Source organism: Cryptomeria japonica, chromosome 9 (genome assembly GCF_030272615.1).
Source record: "Cryptomeria japonica chromosome 9, Sugi_1.0, whole genome shotgun sequence".
In the NCBI taxonomy this organism is placed as follows: domain Eukaryota; kingdom Viridiplantae; phylum Streptophyta; class Pinopsida; order Cupressales; family Cupressaceae; genus Cryptomeria; species Cryptomeria japonica.
In genome coordinates, this window is record NC_081413.1 from 606,856,515 (window position 1) to 606,873,216 (window position 16,702).

The 16,702-nt window shown below is 35.6% G+C and overlaps 1 protein-coding gene across 1 annotated transcript in view; it reads right to left on the reverse strand.

The window, feature by feature from the left end:
* The window catches only part of LOC131040767 (C-type lectin receptor-like tyrosine-protein kinase At1g52310), a 64,221-nt gene that overhangs the window by 3,507 nt on the left and 44,012 nt on the right, over window positions 1-16,702 (reverse strand). The window contains exons 2-3 of the mRNA XM_057973757.2: window positions 4,815-5,237; window positions 4,018-4,588 (exon numbers count right to left, since the gene is read on the reverse strand). Coding sequence (XP_057829740.1) covers window positions 4,018-4,588; window positions 4,815-5,237 — 994 coding nt within the window. The remainder of the gene's footprint in view (window positions 1-4,017; window positions 4,589-4,814; window positions 5,238-16,702) is intronic.

Sequence of the window (16,702 nt, forward strand, 5' to 3'; positions counted from 1 at the left end):
AAGATAGGGATGGGGTTTGCTTTAAGGCAGAATTAAATATTATTATCTTTTTCTTTAAAGCAGTCTTGAAGGCTTATAAATAACTGCTACAAGCACATTGTATTACTATGACCATTTACGATAGAGATAAGGGACTTGGAAAATAAAGTCCAATTGGCTCCAGAAAGAGAAACATCTTCTCCTACAACACCAAATATTTCAAAAACAAATGAAGAAAAAAATGATTAAATAAGTCATTTTGTGACAAATTAAAAATCGTCCACATGCTATTATGAGCACAAGTTGAGTGCCTATATTGGCATATTGTAATTATTTTTTTCTTTTTAGAATTATTTCAGCTTAGAATATTTTATTCTTACTTTACAAGATATGGATAGGATTTGCTTTAAGGAAAAATTAAATAATATTATTTTATTCTTTAGAGAAGCCTCTTGAAGGATTATAAAAAAGTGCTACAAGCACATTGTATTAGTATTGATCATTCAGACTTAGATTCATTCATGAGAGATCAATAGGATTTTTAGAAGAGGAGTTAGAAAGATTGAGAGTTGTCTACCCAAGAGGAGAAGGGAAGTAAGCTTATGCTACTAAAATCTTCATCCAAATCAAGGGATACTATTGTAATTTGTAACCATGCAAGTGGAAGAATAAGTGACAAAGAAGTTTTATGTTAGCTTCGCGTAGCATTTACTTACAAGCTCATGAAGCAACTCTTAATGTTTCATAGCGTTTGCTAATCCTTCGTAGTTATATTATGTTCAAACCAATCAAATTGGGGATGTGATACTGATGATCTCTAATTTAATCACTAGATAACATCACTATTAAATAATGTTGTAGTTTAGTATTATGAAAACAGAAAAACTCGTTGGTGAGATAGGATATTTTTAGGTCTTGTGCTCTAACCTTTGAGGTCAAAAATGGATAGGTCAAGTTTGCTTTGACTCGTTTCATCTTTAATGTAAAACCCCTAAAACAAATTGTACAATAGCAGGCTTGTTTATTATTTTAGATTTAGGAGAGGATTAAATTAAGGAGCTTCCCTTGAAAATTTGAAGAGAGGATATCCTCATCCAATATTATGTTCACAAAAGTGACAAATTAAAAAACCAATAGTATCTTGAATTTTATTGATGAGACATCCTTGCATTTTCTATTAAATTTTTTTTATCAACATATTAATCAATAATTGCAAAAATACTTTCTTCTTATAGAGCATGGTGGGAGAATTATGGGTTTAGGACTCCTAAACTTCAAGAGTTCTGAATGAGACAAGCAATGATTTGGGCTGTGAGCACAACTAGAGCATGCTTGTACGCACACTCCAAAATGTGCAATAGATTATCTCAAACGTGGATGAGGGAGTAAGTTTTTGTTTCCTACAACATTCGACTCTGTCATAGACAATTGGAGGAAATCAATGTCAAGGAAATTCACTTGGCTAATGTTGACTCATCACTTGATAGGATAGCTGATACTACACAGGCCACATTTATAGAGGAATTTTGCTGGTTTGAGGCATTGACAGCAGCAATTGCACAGGTAAATACACAACTAGAGAGAGAGAGTTGCATGCACCTAGATGCATTTGAGGCCAACGTGGGGTCAAAGAGAGGTGGGCCCAATGTTGTTGGGCATGAAGGATCCTCTCTTGCATGGTGATATCGTGTCTTTTGTATTTTCAATGGTATGGTTATCACAGTGAAAGAAATTTGGACTGTATAACCTATTTTCTGAAATGTCTGATATAAAACAAATATCTTCTTCTTCATGTCAAGTACATATATATAATTATGAAGAAATCAACCTGATATTACTCCTAAAAACATGTTTTACACCAACTGAGCATTATGGTTAAGCAAAAAAAGAAAGCGCTAAGCTGCCAACCTATGGGCATTGAGTTCCCATCCATCTGAAAACATTTAACCTTAGATTGTACAATTTTATTCAAATCTTGTTAGAAGTTGTTGCAACTTGCAACTTCCCCATGATGAGAGGAGACATATCTCCGAGGAAGTAGCTTTGCATCTCGTGCTCCAAAGGAAACTGATCACTGCCAACCAAATTGTATGTCATAAACTCTTGCTGACAATCATCCAAGCATTCCCTAGAAGAGATCATTGCCAAGGGAGAGCAGCAGTAAAGAAATTAAATCCAACTTGTAACTATCCCTAAATCCCTCTAGCTAGCGAGCACTTGCATAAGTTATGGTTGACTATCTCCTCTTTCCCATGCATGGTGCAGAAATCATCAACAATACCCAACCTTCTTGACCAGCTTTGATAGCTAAACCTTGACACATTACTAGCAAACCAAACAACTTGTCTTAGCCCATTTTCATGTTTAGTACATGCATCATAAATTTTATTTTATTTAGATGCCTTTGAATTTATATTTGTTTTGTCAAGTATTGGCTGCCATTATACCATATACCAAGTCAAGTGCAGTAGACTTGTCAAGTATATCAAGCCAATATACAATGGCTGAAAGACTGAAAGTATGATTAAGATCCAACATAATTACTTGCAAGCAGATAGATTTAGTTATGGTACTAAACGTTCTAAAAGAAGTTTTCCTTTAGAACTTTGAGTTTTAGAGTTACATTATTATACCATTTTATGACTTATTAATTTTATATAATCCAAGCACTTAATCTTAAAAGTCAATGGCTATTAGATTTCAATTGGCCTATTAAAGAAAAATCAGGTAATTATTTGTAGTTTAGACCCTTATTGAAAAGTTGGTGTTTTCAATTTTTCTTTATATGAACAGTGGCTTCTAGTTGACCTGAGAACCCCTTGATCAGGATCTGCCATGCCCAGGAGCTTACTGGAACTTCTATGATAGGAGGGCAATCTTATTGTGTGTCCCCAGGTTTCAGAAATGCTGGAGACCTTTCCCATGTAAGCCTGACATTAATAACAAAGCATCTGGAAAGCTAAACTTCACGAGTGCAGAAACAAATATATTCTTGTTAATTTCACTCTGGTAAAAATTCGATACAACCCTAAGAATGTAAGAATATCACACACATAAGGAAATCAGAAAATTGAAAATTCCTAAAATAGATCATGTGAAAATGTATAAAAACAAAGTTTCCTATTAACTTAGAACTAACATTAAACCAAAATTGAACTTCAAAATATACCTAGTCTAATACCATATGAAAAGATTGTTCCTTGGGGTTTCAAGACAGATAACAGAAATATTTCCATCAAGTTTTTCGTAAAACAATGTACATTTGTCTTTAAAACACCAAAATAAAAATGCTAGAAAATGTCTAGATGTACCATTGTGTAGAGACTCAAAAAAGTGAAAACTTCACAAGTTGCTTTGTGACTCCTCAGATTCGGTGGAAAAAATCAGCAAATCCTCAGCAATAAAAAAACATAATTGAATTTCTAATTTTGTTCAGACTCAACCGAGACTAGTTAGTCTGCTGAAACTTGCATGAAAATTTAGAAAAACAAAGTTTCCTATTGACTACCAGTTCAAAATTGAACTTAAAAATATATCTAGTCTGCTACCATATCAAAACATTGTTCCTTGATGTTTTGAGCCGGTGAAAACTTGGCAAGCTGTTTTGATACTGATTTGGACCCAGTGGAAAAACTGGGCTGAAACTTGTCAATTAAAAATACATATAATATGTGAAAAAAGGTTTTAATGTTTTTTTTTAATTTCAAGTTGATTTTCTGGTTTTCTTCACAGACTCAGCTGAGATTTGCAAGTAATGGTAAACTTGTGAGTCTTGTCTATAAGACTTGGGCAAGTGTGCAAGTCAAGGCTGCAGACTTCCCAAGCCTGATTCGGACTTGGATCCATGAGTCCTTTCTGAGATTGGGTTGAGTCTCCACATGATACATCATTACATACAATGCCTGCTAAAAATGTTGAAATAATCCAGTTTGACTCACACAATGGATTAGTTCCCTAGTATTCCAATGGCATATAAACACCAATGTTTCCCTTGAATACCAAATTATTAAGGAACTAGATTGGAAAAAGGATACATACGCAATGCCTTGGGCAAGAGTCGTTGCAATTCGCATTCTCATTCCCCAGTCCAGGCTCCTGCCTCCTCTTGGAAGGTGATGCAACCATCTGTCCAGAGGCCCATTTGCTAGAAACTCATAAACAATATACCGCTCACCATGTTCATAGCAACATCCTTTGACAGCTACAAGATTGGGATGTCGAAGACGTGCTATCCTTCCAATCTCAGACAGGAACTCTTTCTTACTTTGGAAGCTAGACTTATTTAGCCTTTTAACTGCTACTAATGAGCCATCAGGCAGGGTACCTCTGTACGTTCCACTCTTCTTTTTATCCCCTAAGAGTCTGTTTCCTTCACTGAAATTTTTAGTGATTGCCCTCAATTCATCATTAGCGTACACTCTCCATGAAGGAGGAACAAGAGCAGCAGAAGAAGGGCTAGATATTTGCCTAAATCTCTTGCGTCTTTTGCTTCGTCTATAAGCCAGAAGCCAAATCACCACAGCAAGCATAGTAAAAAGGATCAACCCACTTACAACTGCAAGGATGACAATATACTCCTTATGACAAGGTCTGAGTTCACATTTATTTCCTGGTATAAGAGATGTGTCAGAAAATGGTTAGAGGATATAATGTACAAGAATGTCTAGGAGGACACAAAATTTTCAGATTCAAATAAAGAGTAAGGACTTGCTTCAGGCAATGTAACCTACAAAAAAGCAAAGAGGGAAATGAACTAGAAGAATGCAAGATTATGATTCCTGCTTACGATCTGTTATCAGAGGCTTTTTGGTTCACAAAATAAAAATATGGTTTACCTTTGCTTAGCATGCAAACGAAGTCATGGGAAGTTTTGCATCTATCACCAACTAGAGGAATTTTTCCATTGGTCACTAAAGTGCAAAACTTGGTAAGATTTGTCTTGAGGCAGGAAGAGTTTGAACAATTGAGGGGGGATGGTGGCCCAGGAAATACAGAGTTATTCCAAAGTGATTGATCACTCCATTGCCAACTAAAACCTTTTTCAGAGTTAATGGCACGGCCTCCAACCCAGCACCCACTACTAACATTTTTGCAAAGAGCTTGCACATGCTGAAGTTCTTGGACAGATGTCAATGCAGCCAGATGGCCACTGCGATTCTGACAAACAGCTTCTGCTCCATCCCATGAACTCACTTTTGATATGAGAAGAAAACATTTTCCGATGTTCGGTGCACTGTTCCATCCTTCTGGGCACAATCCTGTAACAATTCATGATAGTATTTAGCTATTATACAGCTACCACAAAATATTTTTACAATTCTTAGATTCCATATACCATATCAAAAGTACAAAACAGAAGCAACTGAACAGATGTCCAAGGTTCCTTTATTCTCATGATACAGAAGCATTAATATTCAAATTGAGATCCATGTAACAGAGAATCAATTAAACAACATGAAAAGGCAATGCTAGAGAGATATCTTAACAGAGAATCAAAATAAATTGCAGCTACGGATATACAAATAAGAAATTCAATGTGTCATTCTACACGATAAATTAAGCATTCCCATCATTTTAAGTGGTTCCTTCCTAAGAAGTTAACATGGATTAAGAACAATACCTGCTCATGGAAAATTTATGTTTGGTTAAGAACAGGTTTTTCAGACCTTGAAGAGAAATTGTTTGCATCTCATTGGTTTAAAGAGAAATGTTCTAATTGGTTTGCATCTCATCAATGAACATCATTACATTGTTTTTTGATTTTCTTTAACACGTGTCAAACCATCTTATTGATTAAAGAATATAGAGAAAAGGATTGATAGACTAGGTATAGCAGTCATGAAGGTTTGTAGGTCAATCTCTTGTGGATGGTTCCACAGATACATTTTCCTTGTCTTCACATTTGCAAATATGCATGACCATTCTTATTAAACTGAGTTACCGGGTTCGGCCCCCTACACCCCTGGTCCTGGCCTGGGGTTCTGGTCCAGTCTGACTGTGGTTCAGACAAGGTATATTTCCACAGGTAGGGTTTGAGCCAAAACGGACCTGGACGGACCCAGGTCGAACTCGGGCAGCTGGCTGACCCAAAACATGTTTTTTTTTTGCAAAATTTGATATTTTTTTGAAATACGCCTCTTAAAAAATGAAAATTAAACCCTAAAAGTGATTTTTAAAACATAAACTTGGCTCATTTCTCCTCATTTGTGTTGCAAACAAAAGTTTTTTGCTAGCAAGTTGAAAAAAGAGTGAACAAAGTTTGACTTCCAATATCAAATAGGAGGAGTTGAAGACTGATTTTTAAAGCTTCAACAAGTGTGGCAGCATCATTTCCACACATTTGCAAGCTCCCATTGGCTGCAAGAGGTAGGTTTTTGAACATTTTTTTCAACTAATTTTGTTTCACAAATTGTCAATCATGAAACATTAATTGTTTTTCATTATTTTGTTTTTGTTTTTGATTTTGAATATGTTCATATTATTTCTTGCCATAGGAACTAGAATGGCATCTACCTCTTTCTCCATTGGCACAAATGAACAATCAAAACAAAGAAATGATCCAAATTCTCCCCTATGGAAGTATGTTGACATTATAAGACCGCTTCCTAGGTGGGGGATTCCGTTGGAGATGCCAAGGATGTGGTATAGCACATAATAGTTCATACTATCGGGTGGTAGGTCATTTGTGTGGAATACCAGAAAGAGGCATCAAAAAATGCCTTGGAAAAAATGTTATACCTATACCAGATGAGACGGTGATGAAATATATTAGTGAGCATGAGGGAGCAAAGAAGAGAGAAGCTCGCAGATTGAATCAAACCACACCAAAAAAAACAAAGGGAATGCAAGCCCCATCTAATCCCAATGTTGTAGTAGAAAACCACCCCTTATTTTCCTTAGCTGAACCTCAAAGTGAAGCACTCTTGACACGCAAAAGAACAAAGGGGCCTTAAAAAACCGCATTTCAAAATGAGAGTTGGACCAAGATGTAGCAAGGTGCATATATGCAAATGGGTTGGCTTTCAATGTTGTTCGCTCCCTATATTGGAAGCAAATGTTGAAAAGTGTTAATGAAGCTCCAAGAGAGTACAAGGGCCCAGGTTATGAGAAGGTACGTGGAACCTTATTGGAAAAAGAGGTGAAGGGGGTTGAAAATGCATTGAAACCCATAAGGGATTCATGGGCTGAGACAGGTGTATCAATTGTTTCAGATGGGTGGAAAGATTCTAAAAATCGTCCCTTGATCAATGTCATAGCGGTATCCCCTAAAGGGACAATGTTTTTGAAAGCTATGGATTGTGAGGGCCAAGTACAAGATGGCCAATTTATTGCAGATATTCTCATCTCCGCCATTGAGTCAGTGGGACCCTGCAATGTTGTCCAAGTCATAACGGGCAATGCAAAAAATTGTTGAGCTGCTGGTTTGTTGGTTGAGGAATGCTATGATCACATCTTTTGGACACCTTGTGTGGTCTATTCACTCAATCTTATGCTACAAAAGATTGGGAATAAAATAAAATGGATCAGAGATGTGTATGTAGAGGCTGAGGACATCCAAATGTTCATCACAAACCACCACATATCTCAAAGGATTTTTAGATCCTTTTCGAATTTGGAGCTATTGAAGGTAAGTGAAATAGTAATTTAATTTTACATTTTCTGATTTTTTTAATTTTAATTTTCAATGTTCATAATATCATTGTGTAAGCTATATTGTGTATTCTTCTTTAAAGTTTGGTTTTATTTTTTAATCATTTTGGCATTAATTTGTGTAATAGGTTGTTGAGACCTGTTTTGCATCAAACACAATTATCTTGAGACGACTTGTGAAAGTTAGAGTGGCAATATGCAATATGGTGATCAGCACCAATTGGACTATATGGAAACAGAGTAGCAATGAGAGGGCAGCAAAAATTAGGGACCGAACATTGGATGAGTCATGGTGGGATCTTGTAACATATCTCTTTAGTATCACTAAGCCCATTATGAGCATGATTCGCTATACCGACATGGATAGGCCTTGCATTGGTGAGATTTATGATGGCATTGACTCAATGCTTGAAAAAATTAAGTGCACTATAAATGCAAGAGAGAAAAACCCCAAGGAGAAATTCTTCAAAGAAGTGGAAGCAATTGTTGTAGAAAGGTAGAATAAGATGACCACTCCTTTGCATCTTCTTGCCTATGCCTTGACACCAAAGTACTATAGAAATCAATTTCTTGATAAACCAAGAAGGATTCCACTATGGAGAGATCTAGAAGTATCTGATGGGTACAAGGCAACATTCCTTAGACTCTATCCTGATGATGATTTGCGAGATATGGTTACAAATGAGTTCATAGAATTTGCAAATGGAAATGCTCTAAGTGTTGATGCTCTTCATCATAGATCCAAAAGGATGCTCATAATCGGTACTTCCATGGTGCATGCTTCCAACACCTACAACCCTTCGCTGTCAAATTTTTATCACAAGTTTAATTAATTAAAATTTATCACAAGTTTATTTATAGTTTACTTTGTCTTCATAGTTTGCTAGTATTTTTTAATTTTTAATTTTATAAATGTATAACTTTAATTGTTTACTTTGTCTACATAGGTTGCTAGTTCATTTGCTTCAGAAAGAAAATGGAGCACATACTCTTTCATCCACTTAGTAAAGTGCAATAGGTTGCTATAAAAAAGAGCGGAGAATTTAGTATATGTACATTCCAACCTACATCTTTTTTCACACAAACGTGACTACACCCAAGGGGAAACGAAGATGTGGGATATAGAGCCAAAGCATACTGATTTGGATACTCCCGCTTCTCAGCTTGTTGCATTAACACTTGATGACTTAGATAGCGAGCAAACTTATAGTGCAAGTGCAAGTGGTATTGGCTCATCTAATGTCAATGTCAATGATGAGGGGGATGAGGAGGAGGAGAATGAGGATGATGAATTAGAAATTTAGAGAATCCATTTGATGATTAAACTTTAAATTGTTGAAAGTTGAAACAATGATACTTGAATATTTTGTCATTTTCATATAAAACTTGATGTATATGATGCTATTATGGTATGATCATGATGCTATGATTACAAGTTTATGTTTGTTTTGTTGTTTATATGATGCTATGTAACATGCTAATCTTAATTCATTCTTATAGGCTACATAAATATTAAAATATATATATAATTTACATGTTTTTGTACTAACGAACCCAAACCCCTTTTCAAAATTTAGCCGTACCGGCGTACCGGTTCTTCGAACCTGAACCGGCAACCTAGTTATTAAAATATAATAACTAAAAAAAATTATTTGTTCTCCCTTCAACCACCCAATAACAGAAATAAAAGCTCCATGAAGAGAAAATGATGAATTTATTATTAAATTTTTATTCCTTTTTCATCTTAAACTACTTACAGATTTTGAGCATTCAAGAGGCCATTTTGTAAAGTGATTAGTTTACATGGATACGACTAGAATTCAAGATATTATAATTAATTTTAAAAGTTTCTATAATGAGATGATGGAGAAATGATTACAAGATTATATTAAAAGTGTTCCATTCACCAATAGAAACAATGGAATTAAGTACTTGGATAATGTGGGAAAAGAAAAAAGCTATTTAAATAAAAAAGAATATTTTTAGCTCAACGGAAAGGGGCTACTATGAAATAAAGTAGAATATTTTATTATTTTTTGAAGAGCTTACAGCTGTGAACACTTCAAAGCTTCAAGTAATAACTTTGAAGTGTTCACAGCTGTAAGGATAATGCGATTAAGGATCTGATATTCTTTCTTTTTAGCAACTGTCATGATCTAGTTATTATTTATACACTATGAAGTATACTTTGTGCAGTGCAATGTAATCAGCGATATAAATTTGAACAAGAAGAATCTATTTTCAATGATTCATTGGTTAAAACTCTCTACTTTTTTTCTCTCTATATCTCTATGCTATGGAAATGCCCTTAGATTTTAAAAAATAGTAGTTTTTGTCCCTTTTTCTATTATCTTTTACGTTTTATTAAAATCCAAATTTTTCCCGATTTTTCCAAAAAACCTTGTACTTTTAGTTTGCTGATTTTTCCTCCAAACAATTTTTGCTGCTATGAATTAAGGCAATTGATCGGCTGTAGATCTTAATCTATAGTTAGTCCTGCAAATGTTGAATGCATTATGGTTGAGTATGATGTTGTTTCAAAGTGAGTTTTAACTTTTAACTACTTTTTATTATTTTTGTTCTTTTCTTAAAAAAAGTAATTGAAAAGTGGCTGGGCCATAGGGCACAGCTATTGTCTCATAGCATTTCCAAGTTTCTGCTGGCTGTACTGGGGCTTCCCATTTTTGGCACGTTTTGGAGAAGGCACAGTGACATTTCCGAGGCGTCCCTTAGATGTTTCCGACTGGGGACGCCCCTAAGTTGGTTGAGGATGCGTCCTTGGGTTACATAGGAAAAAATACATTCCTTTCTCTTATTATCCTCACTCACCCAAAACTCCATTTCTACTCATTGCTCAAGGATGCAAGTTTTTAGCGTTCAATCATTGTGCCCTCATCATTCCTTCACCTTGAGGAGTGTTAGATAGAAAATTACCTAAACAAGCTCAAATTACTGTTGTGTGGGGCAGTAATAAAGTATACATGAACTCCAAGTTCTCTCAAATGAATCTACACCTTACATTATCCAATAATTTGAGCCCCTTTAGTAAACACCATTAATAGATGGTAAGAAGATCAAGGAGAATCTTTGCTCAAGGTTCAAAAAAAAAAATTTTGAAGTTGCCTTTAAATTTCTTTGCAAGCTCCTCAAATGGTTATTTTTTAATTTTATGAATTTTTTAATTTTTTTTGGTAGCCTAGGGTTATGTTATTGTTTCTTTCCTCACATTTGTTTATTTTAAAACATGTCAATACAGGTAATTGTCTAGAATGGCCAGGAGTTCTTACTTTGTGGACCATCGATTAGATAGGGCTTTCAAACAAAACCAATTTTTACTATTTTGGCGACATGTGACAATATGATTAGACAACTTACTAGAAAACGGTTAAACTTAAATTTGATGCTGTAATGAATGCTGAAACAATACAGAAGCTAGCGAAAAAAGCAGACCTTTGTTGGAAGTATGTGTTGCTGTGTTTGTCATTGATGTCAAACTTGTTGTTCCAGATTGGTGTTGGACTGGAGTGTCTGTGGTGCAAAGATATCTTGTTGTGTTGGTGTTACAATTGTTAAATTGATTGTTCTAGGAGTGTTTGGGTCTGAAAAATGTGGCTAATGTTGTTTGTTATTGTTATCTTCTTTGGATATAGTTTTGGTATCGTGGATATGATAGTTCTGTGGTCCGAAATATCTTTGTGTTCTCCAGGTGTTTTGGCATTGTTCAATAGCTAGTTGTGATATTCTATGTTAGACCTATCCTTAGGCCCGGATATGATGTGTGGAAGATTGTTTGATGCGTTATGGGGTGTCACCGTAGCCTGTGGAGATCCGGATTAGAGTTATTTGTATTGGAGGATATGTGTTGACCATTAATTGCTTACATGGATGCGTAACGTGTTGATATGTTGTTTGTTATGTTCTGGAGATTGTGGATTGATGAATTGATCTTTGAAAGATGTGTTTTGGTCCCCTCTTTCTCTTGGAGTGGATCAACGTGTGTGTTTTTGGTCCGAAAGGTTTATTTTGGTTCAAGCTAACTTGGTTCAAGCTTTGATAATCTATCTTGTATATAAGGATGAATGTGATTGAGTTGAGTATGTGATGAGGTGTGGAGTGTAGATGTGTGATGTGAAGATAGTTAGTGAGGTTCCGTGAAAAGCAGAGAAAAAAATTTGTGTTCAAATGATATGCAAGCTGTGTTGAGACTATGACAAAGATATGAGACAGAGTGTTGGTAGTTGAAAATCTAAGTTGTGTGTGTTGATGTTGATCGCTTGATGAAGAGTTCAAGGACAGCTACATGATCAGGAGATCCTTCTTTTTATATCATTTTTGTATCTTGCCTTGTTGTAGTTAGCTTCAGGTTTGCAAGTTCTCTTTTGAATCTTGCCCCAAGAGCAATTGGCCTTGGTTTGCAAGTCTGGAGCAGTGAGCTCTTTTCATTGTAATCTAATATACATAGTGGATATATTTTTGTGGGCAAGTGCTCACCGAGCTTTTTCCTTGTTTGGGTTTTTCATGTAGAAAATCTTGGTGTTCATGTGTTCGATGTGTGTGGTTGTTTATGGGATGCATTAATCTTTAGTTTGGATTGATTCACCCCCCCTCTCAGTTCTACCTTGGGTTCAACAATTGGTATTAGAGCAAAATTCCTCTTAGGTAAGCTTAACCGCTTGAGATAGATCCAGTATGACGCAGGAAGTGCATTACAAAGTTTCGATCTTTGATGGTACAAACTTTCTATACTGGAAGGAGAGAATAGAATCGCATTTGTAGACATTGCAGAATGGAATTTGGGAAATCATTCAGATCGGACATACACCCCTGCTAGGTGGTGCTCAGACTCCAGATGAGATAAAGTTGGAGACTAATGCGAAGGCTAGAGCTATAATCTCCAGTTGTATAAGTGATTCAGTGTTTGGAAGGGCAAAAGGATTTAAAGAAGCTAAAGTTGTGTGAAACAAGCTGTGTTTGGCATATGAAGGAGATTTGAAGACAAAGCAGGCTAGATTGATGAATCTGGAACAAAAGTATGAGTATCTGAGAATGCTTGAAGATGAAGGTGTTGAGAACTATATTTATAGAGTGATTGATCTTGTTGATGGAATTAGTGTTGCCGAAGGACATTTGGATGAATGTGATGTTGTTCATAAGATCTTGTTGACTTTGCCTAAATCCTACAAACCTACAAGATGTTTTATACAGGAGAGCAATGATTTGAGTAAGTATATCATTGATCAACTTATTAGTACTTTAGCAGCTTTTGAAATTTCAGAAATGGAGGAAGAGAAAAGAGAAAAGAATGAAGCAACAACATTTAATGTTTCCAAACATGATGATCCAATATGTAGTGAGATATAGATGAAACTAAAAGAAAACTTTGTGAAAAGATTGTAGCGAGACACTGGAAAGTACAAAGATAAGTTGCCTCTGAAATGTTTTTCTTGTGGTGGAATTGCACATTATGCTTCTAATTGCACTTACAAAGAAGACTATAAGAGATTGGATGATGATGAGAAGAAAAATAAGTTTAGAAGATGCAACCTTAATAGAAAAAACAAGAAGGGCTTATGTTCTATTGAGGAACATACATCAGAAGATGAATTTGATGATGACTCGAATGAAGAATCCTTGTTTCTAGCAATTGAAGAAAAGGAGAATGCCTTGGAGAAACTGGAACCAAAGAAAACAGTCAAGACTACATTGCATGCTATGATAGAACCGAATACATGGATTATAGACTTTGGATATTCAAATCATATGATCGGTGATAAAGACAAGTTTATTAATCTCAAGAAGTATGATGGAGGTCTAGTGAAATTTGCCGAAGAAGATGGTGCAGCTATTTGAGGTATTGGAAGTGTTTCTATTCATGGTAAGCATAAAACCGATGATGTTTATTATGTTGAAGAATTAAGACATAATTTGTTAAGTGTTAGTTAGATGTGTAAAAAAGACTATTAAGTTTTGTTTAGTAGCACTGGATGTGTGATCAGTAAAGAGAAAACTGGTAAAAAAGTTGTTGAAGGAGTTAGAACAGGTGGAAATGTGTATTACATCAGGGATAGAAAGGAAAGTAAATGTTTTCTAGCACAAAAGGTTGAGATTGTTCCAACAATTACAGAGAAGACAAGTAATCCAGAAGAGAGCAAAGAGAAGGAAACAAATGATGAAGAAGAAGAAGAGGAAGACTCAACAAAAGTTCCTACTAAGTATGTTCAAAAGCATCATTCAAAAAATCAAATAATTGGAGACAAGACAAAACGTGTTCGACAAGAAGGAAGATTGCAGAAGCTTAGGAACAAGCAAATTACTATTTTCTATCAATGATTGAGCTAAAGACTTGTGAGGAAGCAATTAAAGATGAAAAGTGGGTAAAAGCAATGGAAAAAAAACTAAATCAAATCCAGAAGAACAAGACTTGGGAGCTAGTACCTAGACCGGTGGACAAGAATGTAATAGGAACTAAATGGATATTTAGGAAAAAGCTGAATGAGCAAGGAAGAAAGCAAGACTGGTATGTAAAGGATATTCTCAGGTGGAAGGCATAGACTTTGAAGAAACTTTTGCTCTAGTAGCAAGGATGGAAGCTATTCGTATGTTTCTTGCATTTTCTACTTACAAGAACTTTAAAATTCATCAGATGGATGCCAAATCAACATTTTTGAATGGAGATCTAGAAGAAGAAGTTTACATTGAGCAACCGAATGGATTCAAATTGACAGAAGAACCGGATAGGGTGTGTAGATTGAAGAAAGCATTGTATGGACTCAAATAGGCACCTAGAGCTTGGTATGCAAGATTGGATAAGTATTTGTTTCAACAAAATTTCAAGAAAGGTACAATAGAAAGTAGTCTTTATTTCAAAATTGATGGAGATAAATTTTTAAATGTTGTAGTTTATGTTGATGATATCATATTTGGAGGAAATGATAGTTTATGTAAAGAGTTTGCTAAAGAGATGCAGAAAGAATTTGAGATGTCAATGATTGGTGAGTTGTCTTTCTTTCTTGGGTTGCAAGTTATTCGATTTGAAAATAGATTTTTTATCTCAAAGCAAGTAAGTGAAGGAAATGTTGAAGAAATTTGGTTTTGATGATTGCAACCGGTTACAACTCCTTTAACTATTGGATACAAATTGAGCAAAGATGACGAGTCTCCGGAAGTTGAACAAAAAAAGTACAAGTCAATGATTGGTGGATTGTTGTATTTGACTGCGTCCAGACCATATATCATGCAGGATGTGTGTTTGGTGGCTAGATTTCACGAAAATCCAAAGGTGACACATGAGCAAGTTGTGAAAAGAATTTTCAAATATTTGAAAGGTATTGTGGATTATGGACTTCGGTACAAAAAAGGTAAAGACTTCATGTTGAAAGCTTAGATTGATGCAAATTGGGCTAGAAGTGTTGATGACCGAAAGAGTACTAGTGGTGGTGCATGCTTTTGAGGGGACAAATAGGTCTCCTGGTTCAGTAAGAAACAAGGTTCAATTTCCTTATCTATTGCTGAAACAAAGTATATTGCAATGGCATCTTGTTGTACTCAGGTAATGTGGATGAGGAAGACTCTTAAGGATATCAAGGTAACATATGATGAAGCAATTCCTATTATGTGTAACAATACAAGTGCAATAAACATTTCAAAGAATCCAATTATGCATTCAAGAACAAAACATATTTCAATTAGATATCACTACTTATGGGAGAAAGTTGTTGAGAAGGAAGTTCGGTCAGAGTAAATTTCAACAGAAGAGAAAGTTGCAGATATTTTCACCAAGGCATTGGCAAAGGATACATTTGAGTTTCTTCAGGAGAAGCTTGAGGTTATTGTTCCTCCTCCTTCTAGCTAGGTGCATTATGGAGATGCATCTTTCCAGGGGGCACTTTCATGCCTATTTCTTTTCCTACATTGATGTTGTGGTTGCTCTTAGGGGGAGTAGTGGTGTGCATAGTGTTGTTGAGGCCTTTGTCCTTGATGGCAAAGAGGGAGAGATAGAGAAGTTTCTTGGTTTCGGGGAGAGATAGAGACAAAGCAGTATTGTTTTGCAGATTTGCAATATTGGTTGCAGGTTGAGTTCAGTCGAGTGTTTTCAAGTGTTGTCATCAATGACAAAGGGGGAGATTGTTGAAAGTATGTGTTGTTGTGGTTGTCATTGATGTCAAACTTATTGTTCTGGATTGGTGTTGGTCCAGAATGTCTGTGGTGTAGAGATATCTTGTTGTGTTGGTGATGTAGTTGTTTTATTGATTGTTCAGAAAGTGTTCGGGTCCGTAAAGTGTAGCTAATATTGTTTGTTATTGTTATCTTCTTTTGCTATAGTTTTGGTATCATGGATATGATAGTTATATGGTTTGGAAATATTGTTGTATTCTCTGAGTGTTGTGGCATTGTTTGATAGCTGGTTGTGATATTCTATGTTAGACCTATCCTTAGGTCCGGATATGATTTGTTGAAGATTGTTTGATGTGTTATGGGGTCTCACCGTAACATGTGGAGATCTGGATTAGAGTTATTTATATTGGAGGCTATGTTTTGACCGTTAATTGCTAATATGGATGCATATCGCGTTGATATGTTGTTTGTTATGTTCCGGTGATTGCGGATCGATGAATTGATCTTTGGAAAATGTGTTTTGGTCCCCTCTTTATCCTGGAGTGGATCAACGTATGTTTTTGGTTCAGAAGGTTTATTTTGGTTCAAGCTGACTTGATTCAAGCTTTGATGATATATCTTGTATATATGGATGAATGTGATTGAGTTGAGTATGTGATGAGGGGTGGAGTGTAGATGTGTGATGTGAAGATAGTTAGTGAGGTTCAATGAAAAGTAGAGAAGAAGAGTTGTGTTCGAACAATATGCAAGTTGTGCTGAGATTGTGACAGAGATAGAAGATAGAGTGCTAGCAATTGAGGTTTGAGTTGTGTGTGTTGATGTTGGTCGCTTGATGCAGAGTTCAAGGACAACTTCATGGTCAGGAGATCCTTCTTTTCATATCATTTTTGTATCTTGCCTTGTTGTAGTTAGCTTTAGGTTTGCAAGTCCTCTTTCGTATCTTGCACCAAGAGTAGTT